We start from the raw sequence: 27,690 nt of genomic DNA, 5'->3' as shown, positions 1-27,690 counted from the left end.
GAACGAGAGTATCGTATTTTTGTAGGCTGGGGTCAAATGTTTTCACCAGAACCCTAGCAAATTTATGGGGTGGTGGTGTATTTGTGTGTGTGTGTGTGTGTGTGTGTGTGTGTATTTGTGTGTGTGTGTATAAAATCAGGGGTATTTGCACACAGAAAGACCCACCAATGATTTTCGCAGCAAAGCAAACCTTCACACTTGCCTCTAACGCCACATGAAGCAATTAGGGTCAAATCCTGCCACCCTGAACACCTTCCACCATGCAGAACAGCCTTCCTAATATAAACCATTTCTACTCGCCCCAAAGTGAATGCTCTGTATACTTACACACAGTTACAGATATCACACTGGGGATTTTCCAGTAGGGCTCCATTCATTCTCCCCAACCCCCAAAATATAAATGCTTGTACGACAGATAGATGTAAACACCCCAAGGAGAAACGAGCTGTTGTTTTAAAGCTCAATTTGCTGGTGTTCAACGACCCAATACAGACACACAGTTAAGTGCTGAATTCACCAGTCTTCCCAGTTCAGGAGTTGCTTTCAAACAAACTTAAGGTTTGTGGTCCTGTGTTTTAGGTCTGTCGCAACTATATATATGTCCCTGAGTAATCTTTTTAAAAAATTATATTAATTTGGGAGTCTGCGGGGGTGGTAGGTGGAGAAGAGAGTTCAATTAACAAATTATCTGTGTGTCCCCCTCATTCCAATAAGTCAGCGTGGAAGTGTTGTGTTTACACCATCTTACATTAATCACTTACGATTATTCCTATCCATTAGCAAAAGAATTACACGGGGAAATCGCAAGCTAAAAAATAGTATTATTTAGTAAAAAAGAGAAAAAGTTGGTGTGAAATGAGGAAACATTTAAAAACGCCTCTCTCGGGTGGGGGAAGGAGTTGCTGAGGTCATGCCAAAAAGTTCAGGGTGGTCTTTCCACGCCTCTGGTCCCGTGGTATTCTAGGCGTGGGGGGAAGGGTGAAGGAACTGTCAATCAGGAAAGCTAGACATATTCTTTGGAGCTGGGAGGTTTGGAGATGGGCTTCCCCTGGGGGTACTGGCGCCCCCTGTAGGCGGTCTTCCCGGGGCAGGAGCAGGAGAGGAGCCCGCCCCCTAAGAGCAGCAAGGCAGCACCCCCCCAGCCGATGAAAATGGCGTATCCAAATTCGTACCTGCAAGGAGGAGAAAGGTGAGTCGTAAAGATGCTTCATCGGTCCAGTTTATGCACACATTTTTCTTTCTTTTTGAACTTATTTATTTCATTTATTGTTTCCCACAAGAGAGACGCAGGTGGCACTGTGGGTTAAACCACAGAGCCTAGGGCTTGCCGATCAGAAGGTCGGCGGTTCGAATCCCCGTGACGGGGTGATCTCCCGTTGCTCAGTCCCTGCTCCTGCCAACTTAGCAGTTCAAAAGCATGTCAAATTGCAAGTAGATAAATAGGTACCGCTCCGGCGGGAAGGGAAATGGCGATTCCGTGCGCTGCTCTGGTTTGCCAGAAGCGGCTTAGTCCTGCTGGCCACATGACCCAGAAGCTGTACGCCGGCTCCCTCGGCCAGTAAAGCAAGATGAGCACCGCAACCCCAGAGTTGGCCACGACTGGACCTAATGGTCAGGGGTCCCTTTACCTTTATTGTTTCCCACAGAGCAATCCAAAGCAATTTTAAACAATAAAAACAATTTCAAATCCAGTACACATACATACTGCGATAAAAATCGCCACTTAAAAGGCTTGATGGAAAAGGGAAGATCTTAAATAGGTGTTGGAAAGACAGGTATTGCACCTGCCTGGTATATAGCAGGTGGAGTTTTCGAAAATGCACATACATCTAGCATAAATAACCGGGAGATGCAATCCCGGCTTGGTACAAATATACTAAAGCCATTGCACAATACAGTGGTTCCTTGGTTCTCAAGCGCCTTGGGACTCAAACAACTCAAAACACTGCAAACCCGGAAGTAAGTGTTCTGGTTTGCGAACTTTTCTCGGAAGCCAAACATGCTCCGTTTTGAGTGCCACACTCCCATTTTGAGTGTTACGCTGAGGTCTGTATGTTTTTGCTATTTATTTTGCGTTTTTGCGGTCTTTTCTTTTTGTTTTGGGCAAGGTTTTGATGAGGTGAAGAAATCAGAGAAGCCCAGTGTTATGTACTGAACTTCTCACCCTGGGCCAGCAGGGGGATACTGTAGTAGATAGTTATGCAAATGAAGGATCGAAAAGTGACGTTCAGTGATTGGATAGTTTTAGAAAATGGCAACAGCTGCATTGTTCTGGAGCTCTATATAAGCAGGCTGACTGAGCTCCTCAGCCTAGTTCTGTTCTGGCATCTGAATAAAGAAGAGCTGTTTAAAGAATCGCTGTGTCGTCTGACATGTTCGCCCACAACTTAACACCCAGAGCTTGTGGGGTTTGGGGGCCTGCATTCATTCCTCTCCCCCCCCCCCACCCACCGCCTCAACCGGAAAACTCACTTTGCATTTGTCGGCACCATAGTGTTGTAGAAATCTGTCACGGTCTGGTGGCCGATCCACGAGCAAGCAATAAGTGCACAGAGCCCTGGGGAAAAAGAGAGAAGGAAGGTGGCGGGGGGGAGAGAAAATAATTTATATAACAGCTTCTTTCTCCTCCATGCTGTTCAAGCAACAGCCTAGAAAACTCAAGAGTTCCATGCTCAATTTCGACCTCCTTAAAAAGGAAGCCGTTCGTATTTTGTTAGCTAAAAAGTGGAAAACCTAAGAATTACCAACGATAGAAAAATGGCAGATGAAGATGATGGATTTTTCGGAGCTAGCCAACCTGACCGGAAGAGTCCACGACCAGAAGGAGGAGGAGTATCAGGAAGAGTGGAATAAATTTAATGATTACTTAGTTAAATATGTTACGTTAAATTAACTGAAAACAGCTTGCAGATACTTAATTGGCTTAGGATTTTATTTATGTTAGGTGATGAATTAATATGTTTAATTTCATGTGAAGATCTAAGGATGTTAATGTTTAAGTTAAATTTTATAAGAACTGTGATTTGGAAAACCGTTAAAAGGACATGCAATGAAATTCAACCAAGGGGAAGCGAGGAAGTTACTTAACAATGTTAACAAGTGTAATTTTCAACAAGGCTATGATTTATGTTTGTTTGTTTTATATGTTTGTTTGTTTATAATGTTGCGAAAACCAATAAAAAATGGGGGGGGGGGAAGGAAGCCGTTTCAGTTCGAAACCCATAATCTGTTCTGGATGCTTTAAATCAAGATTCACGGGGGGGGGGTTGGACTAGATGACCCTCGGGTCCCTTCCGACGCCACAATTCTACGACTCCTTTGCTAGTTCAGTTCATAAAGAACATGGGAAGAGACCTGCTAGATCAGGCCAGTTACCCATAGAGTCCAGCATCCTGTTCTCACAGGGGCCAACCAGATGACTATTATGGGAAACCCACAAGCAGAATTCGAACTCAACAGCCCTCGCCCCTCCTGCAGTTTCCAGAAACCAGCATCACTTCCACTGACGGTGCAGGTAGGGCCCAGCCATCTTGGCTAGTCGCAATCCATAGCCCTCTCCTCCTCCATGATTTTGCCCGGTCCTTTTTAAAACCCATCCAAGTTAGTGGCCTCCTGTGGCAGGGAGTTCCGCCGTTTAACTTTCTGCTGCACATACAAGTTTGTCCAAACGACGCTCGGAAGTTTTACCCCCCCCCCCCAGCATTCAGGATGTTACAAGCTGCTGCCCGGATGTTTTAAAAAAAGAAAAAGATATTTACGACTTTATAGACTCTTTGAGCCCTTTATGCTCAAAGATCCTAATTGTTTGCAGAGATAAATGCCACTCAGGTGTGTGCATGTCTTCTTACGTATTTTTAATCTTTGTTGGAAGCCGCTCAGAGTGGCTGAGGAAACCCAGCCAGATGGGCGGGGTACAAATATATTATTATTATTATTATTATTATTATTATTACTACTACTACTACTATTATTATTATGCCCCATTCATCTCACACGGCAGAAGCCACTTTAAACAGTCATGGCTTCCCCCAAGAGGGATGTGTAGTTTAAGGGTGCTGAGATTTGCCTCGTACAGCTATGGTTCCCAGAGTCTGGGAACTCTGGAAACTACAGTTCCCAGAGTTTGGGAACTGTTCTATTCTGCCGTGGAAGGACACCATGTGGAGTCCTGTGTCCAGTTCTGGGCTCCCCAGTTTAAGAAGGATGTTGACAAGCTGGAACATGTCCAGAGGAGGGAAACCAAGATGATAAAAGGCTCTGGAAACCAAGCCTTATAAGGAACGGTGGAAAGAGTTGGGCAAGAGATACGATAGACATCTTCAAACTTCTGAAGGCCCGTCACCTGGAAGATGGCGCAAGCTTGTTTCCTGTTGCTCCAGGGAGCAAGGAAGGGGTGGCGCTGTGGTCTAAACCACGGAGCCTCTTGGGCTTGCCGATCGGAAGGTCGGCGGTTCGAATCCCTGCGACGGGGTGAGCTCTGTCCCAGCTCCTTCCAACCTAGCAGTTTGAAAGCACGCAGGCGCAAGTAGATCAATAGGAAGGTAAATGGCGTTTCCGTGCGCTCTGGTTTCTGTCGCAGTGTCCCGTTGTGCCAGAAGCGGTTTAGTCCTGCCGGCCACATGACCCGGAAAGCTGTCTGCGGACAAACACCGGCTCCCTCGGCCTGAAAGCGAGGTGAGTGCCACAACCCCAGAGTCGCCTTTGACTGGACCAAACGGTCAGGGGTCCCTTTACCTTTACCTTTTAAACCACCTTGAGATACTTTCTTTAAAATATAAAGTGGTGTAAGAATGAAATTAATAGTAACACAGTCCCTGGAAAAGACCCTGATGCTGGGAAAGATGGAGGGCCCAAGGAGAAGGGGACGGCAGAGGACGAGATGGTGGGACAGTGTTCTCGAAGCTACCAGCATGAGTTTGACCAAACTGCGTGAGGCAGTGGAAGACAGGAGTGCCCGGCGTGCTCTGGTCCAGGGGGTCACGAAGAGGTGGACATGACTAAACAACTAAACAACAACAATGGTAAATTTCATTTTATGGGTGGGGGGGACTGCCTAGACATTCCATTGTGGCACCCCTGGCCCAGGTTCAAGGTGCGGTTGAGCGGTTAGCTTATATATCTGAGTATCTAACACTGATTCCTATCGCTGCTTCCTGCCGCCCTCCCTTGAGATGGGCATGGTATTCCCTCCTGTATGACAACATCGCTGCTTCTCCAATGCCAAAACAAACAGCCTCTCCTCATTCCACAGATCCAATTTGCAGCCTCCCTGCAAGAGCGGTTGCAGAGCTCAACCCTCCTTTTCACCAGGCTAACTGATGTTTTTTACCTGTAGCTACCTTGGAATGGGGACGCGGGTGGCGCTGTGGGTTAAACCACAGAGCCTAGGATTTGCCGATCAGAAGGTCAGCGGTTCGAATCCCCGCGACGGGTGAGCTCCCGTTGCTCGGTCCCTGCTCCTGCCAACCTAGCAGTTCAAAAGCACAAAGTGCAAGTAGATAAAGAGGTACCGCTCCGGCGGGAAGGTAAATGGCGTTTCCGTGCACTGCTCTGGTTCGCCAGAAGCCACTTAGTCTTGCTGGCCACATGACCCAGAAGCTGTACGCCGGCTCCCTTGGCCAGTAAAGCGAGATGAGCTCCGCAATTCCAGAGTCGGCCATGACTGGACCTAATGGTCAGGGGTCCCTTTACCTTTGAAGGTGACCCAGAAACTGCAACTAATCCAGAATGCGGCAGCCAGACTGGGGACTGGGAGCGGCTGCCGAAACCACATAACACCGGTCCTGAAAGACCTACATCAGCTCCCAGTACGTTTCTGAGTACAATTCAAAGTGTTGGTGCTGACCTTGAAAGCCCTAAACGGCCTTAAAGGCCCAGGATACCTGAAGGAGCGTCTCCACCCCCATCGTTCAGCCTGGACACTGAGGTCCAGCTCCGAGGGCCTTCTGGCAGTTCCCTCTCTGCGAGAAGGGAGCTTACAGGCAACCAGGCAGAGGGCCTTCTCAGTGGTGGCGCCAGCACATCAGATGTTAAGGAAATTAACAACTACCTGACTTTTAGAAGACATCTGAAGGCAGGCCTGTTTCGGGAAGTTTTTAATGCTGTATTGTGTTTTTAATATTCTGTTGGAAGCCACCCAGAGTGGCTGGGGAAACCCAGCCAGATGGGCGGAGTATAAATAATTAATAAATAATAATTAGTATTATTATTAGCAGCAGCAGCAGAGCAGATGCCTTGCACAGAGAATGCTTCGGGCTCAATTCCCTGATGGTACCGCCGAGCAGGCCCTGAGTGCGAAACCCTCTACAGCTGCCGCCATTTGGCGTGGACAAGAATGAGCTGGGACTGAGCCTATCAAGCCTTATATTTGAATTAACAAGCTCATTGCGGGCAGCATTCATAGCCCAAACAGCAATTTGCAATGTGGGTTTATGATTGGGACGGCAACCGATTGAAGCAGTTAGCTAACGCACAGGAAAAGGATGCAATGAGGCGAGGGATCTTCTAATAGGCATGGGATCTGGTCTGCGCAAGACTCTCACTACAAAAAATCAGTTAGGAGTCTGCTTGGGATAGAGACTTATATCAGAAGTACAGTCGTACCTCGGAAATCGAACAGAATCCATTCCGGAAGTCCATTCGACTTCCAAAACGTTCGGAAACCAAAGTGCGGCTTCCGATTGGCTGCAGGAAGCTCCTGTAGCCAATTGGAAGCCGCGTCGGGTGTTTGGGTTCTAAAGAACGTTCGCAAACCAGAAGGCTCACTTCTGGGTTTGCGGCGTTTGGGAGCCAAAACGTTTGACTCGCAAGATGTTCGACTTAACAGGTACGACTGTACAGTGGCATCTCGGGTTACAGACTCTGCTAACCCAGAAATAGTACCTTGGCTTAAGAACTTTGCTTCAGGATGAGAACAGAAATGATGCTCCTGTGGCGCGGCAGCAGCAGGAGGCCCCGTTAGCTAAAGTGGTGCTTCAGGTTAAGAACAGTTTCAGGTTAAGAACGGATCTCTGGAACGAATTAAGTACTTAACTTGAGGTACCACTGTATGTCTTTCCAGAGAAATTAACTAGAGAACATGACAAGGGCTGAAAAACCACCCAGCAGGACCCAGAATGGAGTCCAGTTCTGGTCGCCTCACGTAAGAAAGGATGTTGTAGAGTTGGAAAAGGTTCTGAAAAGGGAACCAAAATGATCTAAGAAGTGGAGGGACTCAACTTACGAGGAAAAGTTGCAATGTTTGGGTTTTTTGAGCTTAGAGAAAAAGCGAGCATGAGGAGACACAATAGGAATTCATAAAATTATGCGTGCCCTATAGTGGGCACCCCCAAACTCAGTCCTCCAGGTGTTTGGGGACTACAACTCCCATCATCCCTAGCTAACAGGACCGGTGGTCAAGGGTGATGGGAATTGTAGCCCCCCAAAACATCTGGAGGGCCAAGTTTGGGGGTGCCTGCCCTAGAGAATGTGTCTCCTATAGCACCAGAATTGGTGGACGTTGCATGAAGACGAACACTGGAAAATTCAGGACGGATAAAAGAAAGTCCTTTTTCACGCAGCGCAGGGTTTAAACTATGGAACTCCCTGCAAGAACCATGAACGGTGCAGGCTGTTTATGTTAGCCAGATTTAATATGTTTCCCTCGATGGTAGTAAGAGGAAGATATTAGCTCTCCCAGAAACAGAGCGCCTCTGCAAATGTAGTTAACCGGAACCTGATACTTTGGAGTATATCTTCTTTTCTTGTGATTTTGGCATTTATGCCCGAAGACAATTATTAGAGGCCTTACAACTCAACAGGCTTAATTCTATGCTACCAATGGTTCAGGACCTACTATCAGACTGGAACGATCAAATTACTTTAATAGTGGCTGAATTTTTGAGTGCTGTCCATGCGGAAAGACTGGGCCATTATAAAGAGATTTAAGTAAAGGTAAAGGGACCCCTGACCATTAGGTCCAGTCGTGGCCGACTCTGGGGTTTCGGCGCTCATCTCGCTTTACTGGCCGAGGGAGCCGGCATACAGCTCCTGGGTCATGTGGCCAGCAGGACTAAGCCGCTTCTGGCGAACCACAGCAGTGCACAGAAACGCTGTTTGCCTTCCCGCTGGAGTGGTACCTATTTATCTACTTGCACTTTGACGTGCTTTCAAACTGCTAGGTTGGCAGGAGCTGGGACTGAGCAATGGGAGCTCACCCCGTTGCAGGGATTCGAACTGCCGACTTTCCGATCGGCAAGCCCTAGGCTCTGTGGTTTAACCCACAGCGCCGCCCGCATCCCATAAAGAGATTTAGTGGCTCTTAATTGATCGGTGATGTGGTAGTGCTGTGTTGTATTATTTATGCAAATCGATTTCCTCTGGAGTTAAAGATCTGACCGGGACAAACCTCATTATGTTGAGCTCGTATTTTGCACAACTTTGTCTGTTTGATAACATGTGGGTTGCTATGCCTAATAAAGGATATTCGAATTCGAATGGACCTCCCTGCCCCAGTGACAGCCACCAACCTGAATGGCTTTAAAAGAGGACTGGACAAATTATTAACGGAGGACAAGGCTATTGGTGGCTTGCAGTCACAAAGGCTGTGTTCTTGCCTGCAGAGTCGGAGCCATTGCGATGCTTCTAAATCCCGGCTGCTGTAGACTTGCGTTCGAATCCTGCCTGTGGGTTTTTCCCCTTTGGCGCTGGCTGAGAATGCCATTCCCCTTTGCACTGATCCAGCGGCCATTGTTCTTCTTAGGCCCACATAGCAGAAAAGGGGCCATTCCTAGACCGACTCACCTGCAACCATGAAGATTATGCCTCCTGTCATCGCAATCCGAGCCTTCGTCACCTTGTCCTCGCTCCCGCAATTGGTGCATTTCATGCCCATGGTGGCGACGCCCATGCCAATCGCCCCCAGTACCAGGGAGACCACCATCAGCGCCCGGGTGGCTTGGCGAGACGCTGCAAAGATAAAAGAAGGAGATTCAGAAAATGCGAATGCAATGCTTCTCTGCAATAAGGCTACAATTCACTGTTTCCCCGAAGTCTGGCAAAGGATTTCAAGTTCATTTTTTTATCTGTCCAGGGTCCGTTCGCTTGCTTTTTAAAGGTACCAATTTAAATTTACAGCAAACACTTTCATATTTTTTTTCTCCTTTAAGCATCGGCGCACAAATATTTCGCGGTTTAAAAAAAAGAAAAACAGCTGGGTTGTATCGCAAACGTTTGCCGTTTTCAAAATAGAGACATTTAGGGATGCTTGACTCAGTGGGCGCCGTCGATTTCTGGAGTGAAAAATTAGCTGGAGACTGTAGGTTAAAAACCACAAATTTATTCTGATTATTAATACTGGCAGGGGAGCAAAAATTAAAGTAAATTTTCAAACATTCAATTCTAGCACGCGGGGGGGAGAGCACTTAAATTATGTAATTGGGTATTTGACTGATTGATACTGGAATTGATATTATAACTTGGTATTGATACAATGAGGCGTATATTGGATGATTGTTACTGAAAACTAATAAAAATTATTTATTAAAAAAACACACCCACAAATTTAAAAGGTGTGGCTATTTTTTTTTCAGGGCTGAAATGGCACCAGTAGTGAAGGTAAGTGGAATCGAGATGCGTTGATATATCACCACACACATCAAAACCACATGTCTTTTTATGAGGACGGAAGCAAAGCCTTGAAGCATGGAGATTGCCTCACCCCAAATATTCCCACTTGACTGCTTTAATCTGCGGAACTGGAACTGTCACAGGCGCAACATCATCCACACTTGAAGGAAATCCATCTTTAAGTGTGGCAGCACCTGCCCTCGAACTCGGGTCCCGCTTTCGGGCTTCCCACAGGCATCGATTCTGGTTGGCCGCTGTGGGAACCGGATACCCGGCTAGATGGGCCTTTGGCAGAGTTCTTCAAATGTTCTTAAACAGGGGTCAGCAAACTTTTTCAGGTCCACCGTCCCTCAGACCTTGTGGGGGCATGACTATATTTTTTGGGGGGAGAGAACGAATACCTATGCCCCACAAATAACCCAGAGATGCATTTTAAATAAAAGCACACATTCTGCTCATGTAAAAACATGCTGATTCCCAGACCGTCCGCAGGCCAGATTTAGAAGGCGATTGGGCCGGATCCGGCCCCTGGGCCGTAGTTTGCCCACACAGGTTCTGTAGCCCCACTGATCCTCTGTCAGAGAGGATAAATTGCATGGTGGAAGAAGATTGGAAGAAATTTAAAGTTTATCTACAGAAACATTGTAAAATTAAGGAATGTTAGAAGGATGTTGGAATGAAGTAATGTGGTTTTAGCAGAAATGATATAAAGGATTAAGTAAAAATGGATTGTTAATTGGTGAAAGAACAGAATGTAAAATTATAGTATATTAAGATAAATCATTAGGATAAAAATAAAGATGGAAAGGATTTGCTGAAATATCTAATTGAATTAGAATACAAAAAAGGGAGGTGTGAGGAGGTCAAGGAAATAAGCAAAGGAAAGAAAGTTATGTAAAGGATTGATTTTTTTTTTCTTTAATTATCTGCATCTTTTTTTCTCTGTTTCTTTTTTTCTCTTGTTCTTGTATTGTTTTGTATTTTTATTTTTTTTCTCTGTTTAAATATGTTTTTTATTCTTTCTTTTTGTAACCTTTAAAATCTCAATAAAAATCTATTGGGGAAAAAAGAGAGGATAAATTGCAGCCCTGCCCTTTTCCTGCTACCGTTTGAATGTTTGAAACCGGAGAGTTTACTCATGGCCCGTCCCTTCCCCAGGTAAATACCAGGCGTGCAAGTTTCAAGAAGTTAAACAAAGCAACGAAAGGTCTTTGCAGCAATTTAAAAGCATGACTCCGGTCTGTGAGTCAGCGTGGGGCACTTTCTTGCTTCCTGTCCCAGAGCCAGAAAGCTGTCCGTTTATACCTCCCAGGGTCAGCAAGGTCTAATCTTGCCCCTTTCTGAAATTTTTTCGTTGGTGCGTGCTTTTCTTTTTGCAAAGAGTAAAATAAAATTGCATAACTGTGACAATATATGTTGGAAATGTAAAGAAAAGGAAGGAACCTTTTATCATATGTGGTGGACCTGTCCCAAGGTGAAAGACCTCTGGGAAAAGATTTATATGAATTGAAAAAAATGTTGAAATATACATTTATAAAGAAACCAGAGGCCTTTTTTCTTGGAATAACAGGTTTGGAATTGCCCAAGAAAGATGTTAAATTATTTTTGTATGCCACAACTGCTGCCTGTATTTTGTTAGCTAAAAAGTGGAAAACCCAAGAATTACCAGCGATGGAAGAATGGCAGATGAAGATGATGGATTTTTCGGAGCTAGCTGACCTAACCGGAAGAGTCCGCGACCAGGAGGAGGAGGAGTATCAGGAAGAGTAGATTGAATTTAATGATTACTTAGTTAAATTAACTGAAAACAGCTTGCAGATACTTAATTGGCTTAGGATTTTATTTATGTTTAGTGATTTATTAATATGTTTAATTCCATAAGGTGAAGATCTAAGGATGTTAATGTCTAAGTTAAATTTTATAAGAATTGGGATTTTGAAAACCATTAAAAGGACATGCAATGAAATTCAACCAAGGGGAAGCGAGGAAGTCACTTAACAAAGTTAATAAGTGTAATTTTCAACAAGGCTATGATTTATGTTTGTTTATGTGTTTGTTCGTTTGTTTATAATATTGTGAAAACTAATAAAAAATGTTGACCAAAAAAAGAATAAAATAAAATTGTGATGAAGGGGTTTTTCTCAGGATGGCGGAGGCCTTGCCCTGTTGGTGAAGCAGCGGCGGCACTCGCCCTTATCCTGTTAGGAGACGCTCGGGGGCAGTGGTGTAACATGGGCTGCTGGTGCCCGGGGCAAGGCAGAGTGCGGGAAACAGATGGAGCCCATACGCACATTCGACCCAGGAGATTGCGGCCGCAGAGATAAGAAAAGAAGAGTCGGAAGTGATGGTTAAGTGGGCGGTAGACCTAGGGTACAACATAGAGTTTGACAAATGGAAGGCATTGTGGTGTAAAGATATGAATTTCTCAGCATGCACGACACTAAAGGAAAACATGTATAAGATGATGTACAGGTGGTACATAACGCCAGTAAAACTACATAAAATGTATAGAACGGGCGATAAACTGTGTTGGAAATGTAAGAGCAAGGAGGGCGATTTCATCCATACGTGGTGGACGTGCGAAATTCTCAAAAAAAATTGGGAATCCATCTATAATGAATTTAAAAAAATTCTTAAATATACGTTTGTTAAAAAACCCGAAGCCTTCTTGCTGGGGATAATTGGTAAGGATATCAAAGAAGAAGATAGAACCTTTTTTCAATATGCAACGGTGGCCGCCAGAACCCTCATAGCACAGTACTGGAAAACACCAAAAATCCCAACACTAAAGGAGTGGCAACTTAAACTATCCGATTATTTGGAGTTGGCTAAATTGACACAGAAAATAAGAAATCAAAGAAGTGCAAAATTTAACAATGAATGGAATAAATTTAGGATATATATGGAAATAGAGACAAGGGGAAAATCAAAATGTTGATCAGAAACACATATGTACTTACAGAAATCACAGTAGGCATGAGATAACGCTTACTACGTAAAAAGTTTTATTAAGGAATAGACACAGCAGATAGATAAACAAGGCAATATTTTCCGAAATCGAGATAAAGGGAAGTCGATCAATGTTATTTAAAGTTGTATGTATTTTGTGTTTTTCTCTTTTTTCTCTCTTTCTTTTCTTTTTTTTTCTTCTCTTTTTCTGTTTTTTCTTTTTCATTTTGTCTTTTGTACGTTTGTGAAATATATTTATGTCAAAATTTAATAAATAAATAAAAAATAAAAAAAAGAGATAAGAAAAGAAGAGTCATTCCACTGTCTGGAGAGAAGTTACTTCCTGGAGAAGCCATTTTCGACAGAGCCCAGCGACGGAAGCAAGCAAATGTATCGAGGCGGCACTGGGTGTCAAAATTTTGCGCCGCTAAGAATTTGCCACCCTGCCCCCCCCCATGCTACGCCGCTGATCAGGGGGCAGGAGACAAAAAATGGGGGTCAGTTGGGTGAGAAACATCCCTATTTTTCATCGGAGAAATGTTGGAAGCTGTTAACGGAGAAATCTGAGGGCTCCCTTGGACAAAAAAAAGCAAGGACCCAGCCAGGAATACCAGAGCAAAACAGCAGCCAGTCGGCTTGGTCTTGATTGAAGACTGTCGCAACAGGACTCCCACCTGCCACCAGGTGAAACAAGATGGAAGCCCCAAACAGAAGAAGACCCCAACTTTTATTAGCTACTAGTCCCCCCATGCTATGCCCCTAAGACTACATCATAACTACATCATTGACACATCACAAAGAGGAGGGGTTGAGGGAGGAGTTGTGGTGGTAACCTGAGTGTCTTGTCACCTGTCCGGTTCCTCCTTTCCCCCTCCCCATGATTACATTCCTGAAGGCAAAGAGGAGTTCACTGTTTCCTGCCCCCAGAGGGAAGGGCTGGTCACTGTCCTTTGTTTCAGTCTGTACTGAATCCACTTCTGTATGCAGGTCCTTTGTGAGTGTGATGATCTTCTGTCTAGGACCATCAAGGTTGGCATGCCAACTGGGTACGGCTCCCGCTTGGGGGATTATGGCGGCCTTGTGTCAAGTCTCCCCCCTTTCCTTCATGGTGTAAAATAAAAGTGGAACGGTACAGATCCAATGTACGGCTGATTTTCTATGAATTTATAACAGAAGCGTCGCATATGTCGTGTGTGAGTATGTGTGTCGTGTTTGCACAAACTGAATGACTGGCGGGGGGGGGGGGGTTCCTGCAACAAAGCTATGCAGACACAACCCGGCCCTTCCTGCTTTCAGCCTTTAATTTTGCCCCAAATCCCAATGATTGACTTTTGTTGTTGTTGTTATTGTATAGTCTTTTAGTCGTGTCCGACTCTTCGTGACCCCCTGGACCAGAGCAGGCCAGGCCCTCCTGTCTTCCATTGCCTCCCGCAGTTTGGTCAGACTCATGTTTGTGGCTTTGAGAACACTGTCCCACCATCTCGTCCTCCGTAGTCCCCTTCTCCTTGCGCCCTCCATCTTTCCCAACATCAGGGTCTTTTCCAGGGAGTCGTCTCTTCTCATGAGGAGGCCAAAGTCTTGGAGCCTCAGCTTCAGGATCTGTCCTTCCAGTGAGCACTCAGGGCTGATTTCCTTCAGAATGGAGAGGTTTGATCTTCTTGCAGTCCATGGGACTCTCAAGAGCCTCCTCCAGCACCAGAATTCAAAAGCATCCATTCTTCGGCGATCAGCCTTCTTTATGGTCCAGCTCTCACTTCCATACATCACTACTGGGAAAACCAGAGATTTAACTAGACGGACCTTTGTTGGCAAGGTGGTGTCTCTGCTTTTTAAGATGCTCTCTAGGTTTGTCATTGCTTTTCTCCTAAGATGAATGACTTTACTGTTTGCTAAACCCGTTGACTGGCGCCTGTCTGGGGGCGTGGATGATTCTGAGGTTGGCAGTGCAGGGTTCCTAGGGGTCACGAACCCTCTACCGGGGTTAAATTCTACAGTACTGGAGGGAGTGGGGCAGACTGACCCGGACCACCCTTCCACAAACCTGGTGCCCCCCAGCGGCTGCTTCGGATTGCAACTCCCAGCAGCCGCTGGGGGGCACCAGGATCTAAAGCCAGGCCCCGATTTTCGTTGGCTTTTTGCCAAGGAACAACCTGGTAGGTTAAAAAGGGATTCAAAGTCTAAGCCATTTGCTAGCAGGACCTATAAAGCCACACCTTGCTTAACGCTTCACGGATTCAGCAAACGAGCTGTCATAAAAGTAGGAGTCGCCGCCGGACTCCTGGGTTCATGGAGAAAGCCGAGAGGAGCAATCGAGGGCCTCCACCTTGCCTGCCTGCCACCGCACAACGCTCAGCCACCCAGCCCAAAAAGTCCTGCCCCGTTTTGTGACTCAGAGGGGCGCTGACGGCAGTAAACTTTGGAACTCCCTGCAAATTGATTTTAGAAAGGCGCCCGTGCAGTTCACTTTTCAGCGCTGCTAAAAACAGGCATATTCAGATGTTGAGAAAGTTGCTGCGAGTTTTAATCTGTTTTTAGCCTGTTGTTGTTTTATAAGCCTTAAATTAGTGCTCTTCATTCTTCTTACTGGTATTTTAAATCTTTTTTTTTTTCATTGCTTTGAGCGTTGTTTTGTTACAATTGGTGCATAAATCTTGTGAAATGAGATGAAAATAAATCTTGTGGAAAGCTAAGCATTCGGTCTCGTCTCACTGCTAATTAGAAGCAATTTTACAAAAAGGACCCCCCTTTTTCTAAAAAATAAACGCTACCTGAAAAGCATGGTTGTACATCTTTCCATCCAGAAGTAAATCACAGGCATTAATGCAATTGAATCCCTTCTAATATTTGAATCTGTTTGTGCTTGACTAGATTAGCAAGGCTTCCCCATCCAGCTCTTTTGGACTACAACTCCCATCAGCCCTAGCTGTCTGGGGCTGATGGGAGTTGTAGTCCAAAAGAGCTGAAGCATGCCAGGTCGTGGCAGGTGAGGGGATGCCACTGCCATGAATTTGGAGACATTTGCATCTGCTTAAATTCTCTACAGGGACGCGGGTGGTGCTGTGGGTTAAACCACAGAGCCTAGGGCTTGCCAATCAGAAGGTTGGCGGTTCGAATCCCCGTAACTGGGTGAGCTCCCGTTGCTCGGTCTCTGCTCCTGCCAACCTAGCAGTTCGAAAGCACATCAAAGTGCAAGTAGATAAATAGGTACCACTCCAGCGGGAAGGTAAACGGCGTTTCCATGCGCTGCTCTGGTTCGGCAGAAGCGGCTTAGTCCTGCTGGCCACATGACCCGGAAGCTGTACGGCGGCTCCCTCGGCCAGTAAAGCGAGATAAGCGCCGCAACCCCAGAGTCGGCCACGACTGGACCTAATGGTCAGGGGTCCCTTTACCTTTACCTTTAAATTCTCTACAGAAATTATATTTACCAACAATGAGCTGTCTGGGACTTGAATCCTCAAGCTTTGCAGATAATAACAGCAGAGGAGTACTTTTAACAGTATTTATATACAGCTTGATTATTATTATTTTTAAACACCACAACAACAACCTCTAAGCGGTTTACAAAAATTATAAATGCAAACATGGAAATTCTCGACGAGAAACAGGTTGTTGAAAAGCATTCCAAAGGTGGTTTAAACAAACACTAGCTGAAAAGAAAAAGAAAGAAATCTAACAGATGCAACTTCGGCACGTTTGGACTGGCTTGACTCAAGCAATGCATATTTCAAGGAGACACTAAAAAGAAGAGAGCGAAGTTTGCCCGTCTGATGGCAAACTCTCCATGAAAATGCTGAGTGGAGTCCTCCAGAGTTTTGGAGTACGTTGCCAGAAATATTCTGCAGACACACAGCTCTGCTTCTCCTTTACATCTGCAGGTGTGGGAGTGGATGTGCTGGACTGATGTCTTGCCTCAGTAATGGACTGGAGGAGAGCCAATAAACTGAAGCTCAATCCAGACTGAGACACTATAAGGGGGCCACCATTTAGTGCTCTACCAGTTGCACTGGCTCCCGGTGGAGTATAGGGTCAGGTTCAAGGTGCTGGTTTTGACTTTTAAAGCCCTTTGTGGCTTAGGGCACTTGTATTTACGGGACCGCCTCTCCTGGCCTGCCCCACAGAGGACCTTAAGGTCCACGAATAACCATAGTTTAGAGGTCCCGGGCCCTAAGGAAGTCAGACTATCCTCCACCAGGGCCTTAAACCGAGGTACTATTTCTGGGTTAGCAGAGTTTGAAGCGTATGTAACCTGAGGTACGTATGTAACCTGAGGTACCACTGTATTACAGGTAAATCAAAAGAAATTCGGGATGAGGCAAGATTTTGAACGGCGGCTACGTCAACAAGAAAGTAGTTTCCTTTTTCTGTTCAAATCAATTCATCCGGGGGATGCTAAATTCTGAAGTTGACTTTGTTTCATTTTAAAATTACTGCATGCGTCATTTGTTGTACACTGGACGCTTGGGTTGCGAACGTGATCCGTGCGGGAGGCACGCTCGCAACCTGCAGCGCCGCATCTGCCCATGCACAGGTTGCGATTCGGTGCTTCTGCACATACGCAAAGTGAGATTTAGTGTTTCTGCACATGTGCGAGCGCCGAAACCCGGAAGTAACCCGTTTCGATACTTCCGGGTTCGGCGCAGTATGCAACCCGAAAACGCGCCACTTGAAGCGTCTGTAACCCAAGGTATGACTGTATGTTTAAATCACTTAATACTATTCCTCCGTATACAGTGGTACCTCGGGTTACATACGCTTCAGGTTACAGACTCCGCTAACCCAGAAATAGTGCTTCAGGTTAAGAACTTTGCTTCAGGATGAGAACAGAAGTCGTGCTCTGGCAGCAGCAGGAGGCCCCATTAGCTAAAGTGGTGCTTCAGGTTAAGAACAGTTTCAGGTTAAGTACGGACCTTCGGAACGAATTAAGTACTTAACCTGAGGTACCACTGTATTTGTTTTTCATGGGTCTACTTTGTGTTTGTGTTTGTATGCTGTATATACCGTCCTGTTCCTTTAAGTACAGTGGTACCTCGCAAGACGAATGCCTCGTAAGACGAAAAACTCGCAAGACGAAAGAGTTTTTCGCTTTTTGAGTTGCTTCGCAAGACGGATTTCCCTATGGGCTTGCTTCGCAAGGCGAAAACGTCTTGCACGTTTGTTTCCTTTTTCTTAAAACCGTGCATTCACTTCGAGGAGCAACTCATAGCACGCGGTGTGGTAGCCTTTTTTGAGGTTTTTGAAGACTTTGGTGATTTTTGAAGCTTTTCCAAAGTCCGTGCTTTCCAAGACGAAAAAAATCGCAAGGCGAAAAAACTCGCAGAACGAATTAATTTCGTCTTGCGAGGCACCACTGTATATCATTGCTGGAAACACCTGTGGCTTAATTTGTATGTCCTGTGCAATTGTGTTGCAAGTATCAGCAGCTACACAATCTAGTGTTGAAAAATATCAAGTATGTGCCTTTTTATGTATATTTTGTATATTCTGCTTTATTACACAATGTGTATGCAAGTAGCTCAGTTTGGTTATCATTCATCGGTTGTCTGCCTTGTATCTTATTTCCAGCTGATGAAGACTATTACAAAACAGTAGTATCATTCCAGAGACACTGTCCTTTTGAAGCTTTTGAGACGTCTTCTGTTGTAACTTTTGAAAGACTATTGTGAGACTGTCCTTAGACATCTGTTTTGAACACACAGTCTTCGCTACCACTGTTATTTTGTACATATGAACTTTGATTGGCTTATTCCTACAATTTGAAGGATACCATTATTCTATTATATATTCTCTACTAACTATTACCTACGTGTTGTGTTTGTATTGTTGTGATTGGTGCAGGATTCAGAGCAAGGTGGTTTGAGGCTATAACGCCAATCCTGGCCTGACCGCACTGGCTGCCGATTAGTTTCTGGGCTCAACACAAAGTGCTGGTTTTGATGTATAAAGCCTTAAACAGCTCAGGACCACCTGTCCCGAATCAACCCAGATTTCCCTCTGAAGCCCTCCCTCGTGCACGCACGCCCTCCATTATAATAATAATTATATATATACACACACACACACACACACACACACACACACACACACACCCTACCCATCTGGCTGGGTTCCCCAGCCGCTCTGGGCGGCTCCCAACAGTATATTAAAAACATCAAACATTCAAAACCTCCATAAACAGTGCTGCTTTCAGATGTCTTTTAGAAAAGTCAGCTAGTTGTTCATTTCCTTGACATCTGATGGGAGGGCGTTCCACAGGGCGGGCACCACCACCGAGAAGGCCCTCTGCCTGGTTCCCTGCAACCTCACTTCTCGCAGGGAGGGAACCGCCAGAAGGCCCTCGGAGCTGGACCTCAGTGTCCGGGCTGGACAATAGGGGTGGAGACGCTCCTTCATGGGAGATCTGGAGCAGCGGTTCTCAACCTGTGGGTCCCCAGATGTTGTTGGACTACAACTCCCATCATCCCTGAGCTCTGGCCTTGCTAGCTAGGGATGATGGGAGTTGTAGTCCAACAGCATCTGGGGACCGACATGTTGAGAAAGTCTGATAGAGGCAACACAAGAATCGGCCTTTTCACTGGTGGCTCCCTGCTTAAGGAACTCCTTCCCTTTTTAAAGCTTTCTGCTTGAAATATTCTAAGTCGTTCTAAGTTGCCGCATCAAAAAACGAAAACGGCCAATCGATTTAATTTAGAAACCGGCAGGGAGTTCCAAAGTTTAGGTGCTGCTGCATGAAAAAGACCCGATTCCTTCTGACGGAGAGACAAGTGTTACATTGCACCCATAACAGTGCCGTTTTTGAACTGCAGTACCTTTTTGGTCCTTCTCTAGGGGAAATGGAGGCAGTGGAAGAGAGAGAGAGAGAGAGAGAACAGGGAGAATAGGAGGACCTGAGTGTTTTGGAAAGGGACTTGCACTTTCACGGCAAAGTTGATACAGGGATTGATCGGAATCCGGCTCGGCTTTGCCGCACCCTTTCCCTTTCTTCTCTCTTGCCTCCCTCCCCGCCGGACGGGGGGGGGGAGGGAGGTGACATCACCCCTCCCTCAGGACAGGTGCGCACGCAGACCTGCCCAGGCGCCACGGACGACGACACACACCAGCCAACCAGCAGGAGAAACAAAGGGTTTCATTGAAACCAGCTCAGGTGGACAGAGTTCAGGGAAAGGGGTGGCGTAGGCAGAGACATCACCTTGCCAACAAAGGACCGCATAGTTAAAGCTATAGTTTTCCCAGTACAGTGCTACCTTGGGTTACATACGCTTCAGGTTACATATGCTTCAGGTTACAGACTCTGCTAACCCAGAAATAGTGCTTCAGGTTAAGAACTTTGCTTCAGGATGAGAACAGAAATCGTGCTCTGGCGGCGCGGCAGCAGCAGGAAGCCCCATAGGCTAAAGTGGTGCTTCAGTTTAAGAACAGTTTCAGGTTAAGTACGGACCTCAGGAACGAATTAAGTCTTTAACCCGAGGTACCACTATAGTGATGTATGGAGGTGAGAGCTGGACCATCAAGAAGGCTGATCGCCGAAGAATGGATGCTTTTGAATTCTGGTGCTGGAGGAGACTCTTGAGAGTCCCATGGACTGCAAGAAGATCAAACCTCTCCATTCTGAAGGAAATCAGCCCTGAGTGCTCACTGGAAGGACAGATCCTGAAGCTGAGGCTCCAAGACTTTGGCCACCTCCGGAGAAGAGAAGAGTCCCTGGAAAAGACCCTGATGTTGGGAAAGATGGAGGGCGCAAGGAGAAGGGGACGGCAGAGGACGAGGTGGTGGGACAGTGTTCTCAAAGCGACCAGCATGAGTTTGACCAAACTGCGGGAGGCAGTGGAAGACAGGAGGGCCTGGCGTGCTCTGGTCCAGGGGGCCACGAAGAAGCGGACACGACTAAACGACTCAACAACAACAAGACAGGAGCTAGTGGCTAAAGCTGGCCTTCTACGGGGAGGGGGGAAGCTTAGGCCTGGAGCCAGGAACCCTGGCTGTTGTTGCTTCATTGGGGGCCCCCTTCTGTCTCCCCAAGAAAGCCAAGCAAAGTTTCTTGCTCTCGGCCCCCTTCCTCTGAATCCCAGCTGCTGGGAACCACAGGAGGGGAGAACGCTTTTGAGGTCAGATCCTGCTTCTGGGTTGCCCAATGGGGGGCATGCTTGACCACTGGGAGAACAGGATAGGCCCCCTTGGGCCTGATCCAGCTATAGGGCACCCCTAAAGTAGATCCAGCCCTGCAGCCAGGAATCCCGTTTCCTCAACTTTTTTTTGCCTGGCTGCATCCCCAAGCTGCATTAGACACCATAATACTCTTCCCCTTTCCCCGCCGATCCACTGGGAAAACCTATCTTCCCGGATTTAGTTCTCAAGGCTTCCTTTCTGGAAAATCTGGGGGTTCCAAGTCCTCTACCTTATGCTAAGGGATCTGTGAAATGGGCACAAAAACCAGCCGCCTCTCCCGGGATGGAGACGCAGCCAGTTACCAAAACAGATTTCCATATTCCTGCTGCTGCCGCCGCCACCACTTCTTCCCGTGACCCCTGCGGTTGTGTGAGCAAAGCAAGTTTGTTTTCTCAAACAATGAAGGGCGATAAGATTATCAGGCACCCTTGGCGCTGAGGTCTGGTTTTATAAACAGAGGCCGGCCCGACTCAGGTATACAGAGACAGAAGCCAAAGCAGATCGCCCTGGTTGTGGAACCCACTGGACCCCAATTCCCAGAGAGGATGTCATAAGCCACACCCGAAACCTGGCGCCCTCCAGGAGCTTGGTGCTACAACTCCCAAACAGCGCCTTTTTCAGGGGCAGGGAGGCACAGATGTGAACTGTTGTCCAAAACTTCCCAGGTCAAAAGGGGCTTCAAATCTAGAATCCTGGTTTCTACAGCCTTCCTCTAAACTAACCAGGTCAGCTTCCTTCTTATACATAAGAAGTCGTCCAGTCTGGAAGGTGGCAAAACGAGAACAGGGCCTTTTCTGCGGTGGCTCCCCATTTATGGGATGCTCTCCCCAGAGATGCTGGCCTAGCACGTCCTTTAAGCACCAGGCGAAAATTCTCCCCTTTGTTCAGGCCTTGGGCTGATTGGTATCCAATGTCCTTTTTAAATGTGTTGGGGGGGTTATTGGGTTGTCTTCGTTCTGGTTTCTATTACGTATTTCGTTGTGAACCGCCTTGAGCTCTACGAGCACAAGGTGGCATAAAAATTTAATAAATAATAATTAAAAAAATAAGAAGAGCCGGGCTGGATTTTGGGCCCATGATGGGAAACCATCGGGCGCAAGAGCCCTCTCCTCATTGGCTACTGGGAGCTGGAATCCTGAAATATCTAGAGGGTCACAGGTCCCCTCAGCCTTGCCCTAAAAGATCCCGGGTACCTCCAACACCTGCTTCCTTACCATAATGGAAGGTATGTTAGGCCTGGCGTCGCTGGCCCTACTTGCGAAGACCCAAAACCATTGACTTCCCTACTGCGGTGCATGTAATTGGCGTTCAAAATTAGTCAGGCGCTAGGCACATTTTAGGGATGCGGGTGGTATTGTGGGTTAAACCACAGAGCCTAGGACTTGCCGATCAGAAGGTCGGTGGTTCGAATCCCTGCAACGGGGTGAGCTCCCGTTCCTCGGTCCCTGCTCCTGCCAACCTAGCAGTTTGAAAGCACGTCAAAGTGCAAGTAGATCAATAGGTACCGCTCCGGCGGAAGGGAAACGGCGTTTCCGTGCGCTGCTCTGGTTTGCCAGAAGCGGCTTAGTCATGCTGGCCAGATGACCCGGAAGCTGTACGCCGGCTCCCTCGGACAATAAAGCGAGATGAGCACCGCAACCCCAGAGACGGCCATGACTGGACCTAATGGTCAGGGGTCCCTTTACCTTTTTAGGCACATTTTGCACCTGGCTATCGGCCACTTGCGACCAAGTGAAGATGCCCCGGTTGCCATCCTGACATCTCCATCTGTGAATCCTTAGATCTGAACTGTTTCTACACACTAGCAATACCTCATCCGTCATATTTTACCTGCACAATCAGAACAGATTTCAGGAACCAAAAAGCCATATTGATTAAATACGACTTTTGAGCCTTCCGACCCCAAAATGGCAAATGGACGTTCTGTTTTGGTGTCTGCCACCCTGGTTTAAGGAGCCATTTGGGGCACACCTCAGTTTCTAACACTTCATATAATGAGATGTTTCAGGTGCCCAGCTTCAGATATCTGCCAAGCTACCCACTGGCTCCTTCGAAAGCGAAGGAGGCCGCACCCTGCTCCTCTCAGTCGACTGGTAGAACATGAGAACCTCGGGGTCGTGGGTTCAAGCCCCACGTCGGGCGAAAGATTCCTGCGCGTCACGGGGGTGGACTGGATGACCCTGCTGGTCCCTTCTGAGTCTACAAGTCTGTAATTCCATGGCAATCTTCGAACAAGAAACAATGGTTTCACAGAAGAGAACCAGGTGCCAGTAACCATTAATTATGAAGGCGAGTGCTCCTAAAAGCAGTGGCACCCCCAGCTGTTCTGGACCACGAATCCCATGAGCCTCAGCTAGCATATAATAATAATAATAATAATAATTTATTATTTATACTCCGCCCATATGGCTCAGTCTCCCCAGCCACTCTGGGCGGCTCCCAATCAAGTGTTAAAAACAGCCTTAAATATTAAAAACTTCTCTAAACAGGGCTGCCTTCAGAGGTCTTTTAAAGATAGGATAGCTGCTTATTTCCTTGACATCTGGTGGGAGGGAGTTCCACAGGGCGGGTGCCACTACCGAGAAGGCCCTCTGTCTGGTTCCCTGCAACCTCACTTCTCGCAGGGAGGGATCCGCCAGAAGGCCCTCAGAGCTGGACCTCAGTGTCCGGGCAGAACAATGGGGGTGGAGACGCTCCTTCAGGTCCACTGGGCCTTTGAGGCCGTTTAGGGCTTTCAAGGTCAGCACCAACACTTTGAATTGTGCTTGGAAACGTACTGGGAGCCAATGCAAATCTCTCAGGACCGGTGTTATGTGGTCCCGGCGGCCGCTCCCAGTCACCAGTCTGGCTGCCGCATTCTGGGGTCTGATGGGAGTTGTTGTCCCCAGGGCAAACCGGTATGAAAGAGGCTCCCCCCAAGAACAGATGGGAACGAGATGCACATTTGGGTTGGGGTGCGATGTGTGGGGAGGGCGAGCTCCAGCAGGCAGGAGGGAAACCGAGCCAGAGTGGAATCTCGACTCCGAGATGGAAGCCATTTTGAGCCAGGAAACACACAGCCCTGAATCACTATTGATTTCCAGGGACATTCAAAGCGCAAGGCGTCTCTCGCCAGAATCATTTCCCAACCAGATCCCTTAGGAGGATGACGACGACAATGACCATGAAAGCCAGCAGGCGGGAGCCATTCTTCCTCCCAAATCTCTCTTTAAAAGGGGGGGAAACCCACCCTGTAACCATATGCTATAGCTTTAGAGTACATTCTTTCCCTCAAAGAATTCGGGGAACTGTAGTTTGCCTCTGACAAGGTTATAATTCTCAGCAGCCCCTAAAATCACAGAGCCCAGAATTGTTTGAGGGACAGAAAGGAGATTCAAATGCGCTTTAAAGGTATCGTGGTTCAATTCTGCCCCTCGTTTTTAGAATATTTCATTGCCACCTTCAACACTTCCTCCTTCTAAACTCCCTGCTCTGCTTCTCAGCTACAGACACAGTTTATGCCGGATTCAGAATCTCTGCATATATTATATAATAAAATCGTAGAGATGGAAAAGACCCCGACAGTCATCTAGAGTCCAATCTGCAATGCTGGAATCTCAGCTAAAGCATCCATGACAGATGGCCATTCAACCTCATGAATTTAATATACAGTATATTATTTATTCCATGTCCTCAGAAATCTGGACTTAAAAACCCTTGCTCTGTCTTCTGTAGGGTGTTTGGCACCGAAGGAAATCTTCTCCCACCCAGCCTGTTTTAAACTGTAAGCGCCTCAGGGGCAGAGACCTCTCTGGTTTTGCCTATCAAACTCCGAAAGGCAGCCATGGATACAGACCATAAAATAAATTCCCCCTTTCCTGCTCCACCTCTCTCTTTTTATTTTTTACAAACAAGGTCAAAGAGACCTGGGAGGGCCGCGAAGCGGCAGGTGGTGACAAGAGAACTGGCCTTTTGTCATTCTTCACCCGAAAGGTGTGGCTTGAGAGAGGGGAAAAAAACCCCAGAAAAGTGACCCAACCAGTCCAGGTGGTTTCAGGAAGAGAATTTCGGCAGAAAAGGAGGAAATAAGCAAAGGGGAGAGTTTTGAAGTGGGTGGGTGGGTTTTTTAAAAGAAGAAGTGAAAGCCACGGGTTTGCAAAAAGAGGACACACAGAAGAAGGAGAAAGGGAATAAAAATATTTAGTGTTGGTGTTTCTAACACACAATTTTTTAAAAAACAACAACAAGATGTGGCGATCTCCACCCTCTTTCTGTTTGGAGAAGGAGGGGTGGTGCGATCATTGTGGCCCAGTTGTCTAAACAGAGATTTAACAACTTCTTCCCCCTTGATAGCTTCCTTTTTCCCTGCCCGCCCATAATTCAGTTTGCACTGCACTTAATCCTGGTTTAAGACAATTCATAGTCCCACGGGGCTTAACAGGGCTGTAAGATCAGGTAAGGCTGAAAATCCGTCCCTTCCACTATACAGCTGGGAAAGACACACCAGTTACTAATTTAGGGATTCCAAGGTATAAACCGGAGGATTTGACTGGAAGCGGGGATAACAAAAATGTGTCTCCCGTAAATACAATCTTATAAATACAAAATTGGCCTTCTGGGTGTTCCTTGCTTTTCTAATCTTTACTAAACGTTGCAAAAAAAAAAGGAAAAATAAAGTTTTGGGGTCTTAAAGGACCACTGTTTATTGGCCATATAAAAGGCTTGATTTGAATCCGCAGCTTGGGCCCAAGAACCATTTTGAATGTGAAAGGAGAAATCAGTTCCTGCTTGTCAAACACAACTAATCGACAGGATTAGAGAAAGGGCTTTTCAGAAGATGAGCAAATACATTTCCTTTTGTCTCCTAAAAGCCTGTAAAACCCAGTCCACCTCGCCACCCAAATATCCGGATTGAAGGGAGGAATTTAAAGGAGGGTGCTTTTCTCGCTGGCTGGCTAGCTGGCTGTCTCCCTCCTTGGGGATTGGGGTCTGTTTCTTTTGCCCACCCCTCACCCCAACCCAAATCTTCCTTTGGCAACTAAACAGAAAGACAAGCAGAAAGGTCTGGACTGGAGAAAATTGAGGCTGTGCTCGGAAGGAACAGAGAGCATTTGCAAAGGAAGATGTGGGCAGGGACCCCAAAGCGACAAAGGAGATGCTTGGGGGGTTTGTGGCTGGGAGGGGGCCACAACCCACACTCCAAATATCCAAAGAAAGGGAGCGAGGGAAGTTTCCAGACAAGGCCAAAATTATTTCTGTGTGTTCCTCGTGGGGAGCGTTCCTGGCCAGGGTTGGGGCTCCCTGTTCCCTGTAGTGTGGGATGGGGAAGACGACAGTTTGAGTTAATCAGTAGCCAAGGGGGCGAAAGGGCAACGAAGAATCGAGCAGGTAAAGGGCCTTTTTTCTCTTTTTGCAGGAAGAAAATGGACGCCTGCTGCTCCCGATCTCTCCCCTCCAAGCACCGAATTCAACTTCTCAAACTGCAAACCGCCCTGAGAGCTTGCGATGATGGGCAAGATATAAAAATAAAACACCTTCAAGGTTTGGGGAGTGGCCACAAAATGTAATTTTGTGAAGAGCTTAGTCTGTTGCCCCAAAGACTTTCTTCCTCAACCTGGGTCACCCCAACTTGACCCCCTGCCCCACCCTCCTTCCTGCCCTTCAAACCCCACTGCAAACTGCCCCTCCTTTTCTGCCAAAGGCCAAACACGCCCCACACCTGACCCACAACGGCGCCCTTCCCGCTCATCTCACAACCTTGCGCTTTCCTTGTGGTTAAGAAAGCCCCACATTCCCTAAAAACGTATCTCTTCCCATCAACTGCTCCTTGCCCCCCCCCCAAAGAAACCCCCATCTCCCCACAGCTGGAATTTACAAACTCCTCTTTTCATGGTGTGACCCACATCTCCAAAAAAACCACTCCTTTCCTGACACACACCCCAAGAAAAAACACCACCTGGCTCTCTCTCCTCCCCATCTCGGCCCCCAATTTCCTTTTGCTAACCCTCCTACTCGTAAGCAAGCCGTTTTTCATCACGGTTTTCCATTTTAACGCCGCAAGACCCTCCCCGGGACCTCAGGGCGGGTAATACAGAAATAACCAGACCAGCGTTGCGCAAGGATCAGAGCGCCGGATCTGGGTTCGAATTCCGATCACTAGGCATGAAGTGGGGGCGATGACCTGGTGGAGGGGGGGGTAAACGATGACCGGGGGGGCACCGCCCTCTCCCAGCCTCACCTCCTTCACAGGGGGGCTGTAGCAAGGATGAAATGGGGAGCAGAACCGTGCGCCCCGCTTGGCGCGCCTTGGATAGAAAAGCGCATCAGGACAAAAGGGGGGATATGATCTCCTCCTTTACTATGGAAGAAATAGATTTATTTCCCCCCGTTCTGAACAAGGTCCTGCTCTGAAGTGGAGGGCAGGATCCTCCAGCTTCCCCCTTTCCAAAACCCCCACCCCGCTCCCCCCAAAAAACGCAATGTGGCTACTCACAGTCGAGGCTGAGGATGGAGTCGTAGTTCTTGCACTGCATCTGCCCCGTGCTCTGATAAACACACTCCATCCACAGGCCCCTGTAGAAGGCTTGCGCGGTGATGATATTCGCCCCGGAGAAAGAGGACATTTGCCACTGGGGCATACAGGTGGCCGCCAGCGCGGCGATCCAGCCCAGCAGCGACAACGCGAATCCCAGCAGCTGCAAGCCCGAGTTGGCCATGGCGTAGGTGGGAGAGAGATGGAGACGCGCGAGTAGAAGCCCGAGGAATCCGGCGGGAGCGAGCGGCCAGGAGCGTACCTGCGCGCCAGGTGAGCGCACCTGTATTTATGCCCTAGCCGCCACCTCCTCTCCCCTCCCCCTCCTCCGGGTGGGGGAGGGGCGCGTGACATCAAGGTAGGGGGAGGGGTGTCCACAGAAACCGACACCCAAGGCCACCCTCGCCTATTTCCTGGAGAGAGAGACAGAGAGAGAGAGAGAGAGAGAGAGAGAGAGAGAG

At 47.3% G+C, this 27,690-nt stretch overlaps 1 protein-coding gene across 1 annotated transcript; it reads right to left on the bottom strand.

The window, feature by feature from the left end:
* CLDN7 (claudin 7) lies at positions 1-27,500 on the bottom strand. Its single transcript, XM_081835827.1, has 4 exons — positions 27,191-27,500; positions 8,782-8,946; positions 2,473-2,557; positions 1-1,172 (listed from the first exon to the last, which is right to left on the bottom strand). Exons 1-4 carry the CDS (start codon positions 27,411-27,413, stop codon positions 1,004-1,006), a joined length of 642 nt encoding a protein of 213 aa, XP_081691953.1. The 5' UTR covers positions 27,414-27,500; the 3' UTR covers positions 1-1,003.
* Positions 27,501-27,690: the final 190 nt, after the last annotated feature.

This window comes from Podarcis erhardii (assembly GCF_964252035.2).
Source record: "Podarcis erhardii genome assembly, chromosome: 13".
NCBI lineage: Eukaryota > Metazoa > Chordata > Lepidosauria > Squamata > Lacertidae > Podarcis > Podarcis erhardii.
The sequence above is the reverse complement of the archived record's forward strand: the minus strand, read 5'-3'. Positions and strand labels throughout refer to the sequence as shown.

Coding starts and splice junctions, on each gene's coding strand:
- CLDN7 (XM_081835827.1), bottom strand. CDS start 27,413: ATGGCCAACTCGGGCTTGCAGCTGCTGGGATTCGCGTTGTCGCTGCTG. Junction 8,947..27,190: donor CTCCATCCTCAGCCTCGACT/GTGAGTAGCCAC, acceptor TTATCTTTGCAG/CGTCTCGCCAAGCCACCCGG. Junction 1,173..2,472: donor ATGGTGCCGACAAATGCAAA/GTGAGTTTTCCG, acceptor TCCTCCTTGCAG/GTACGAATTTGGATACGCCA.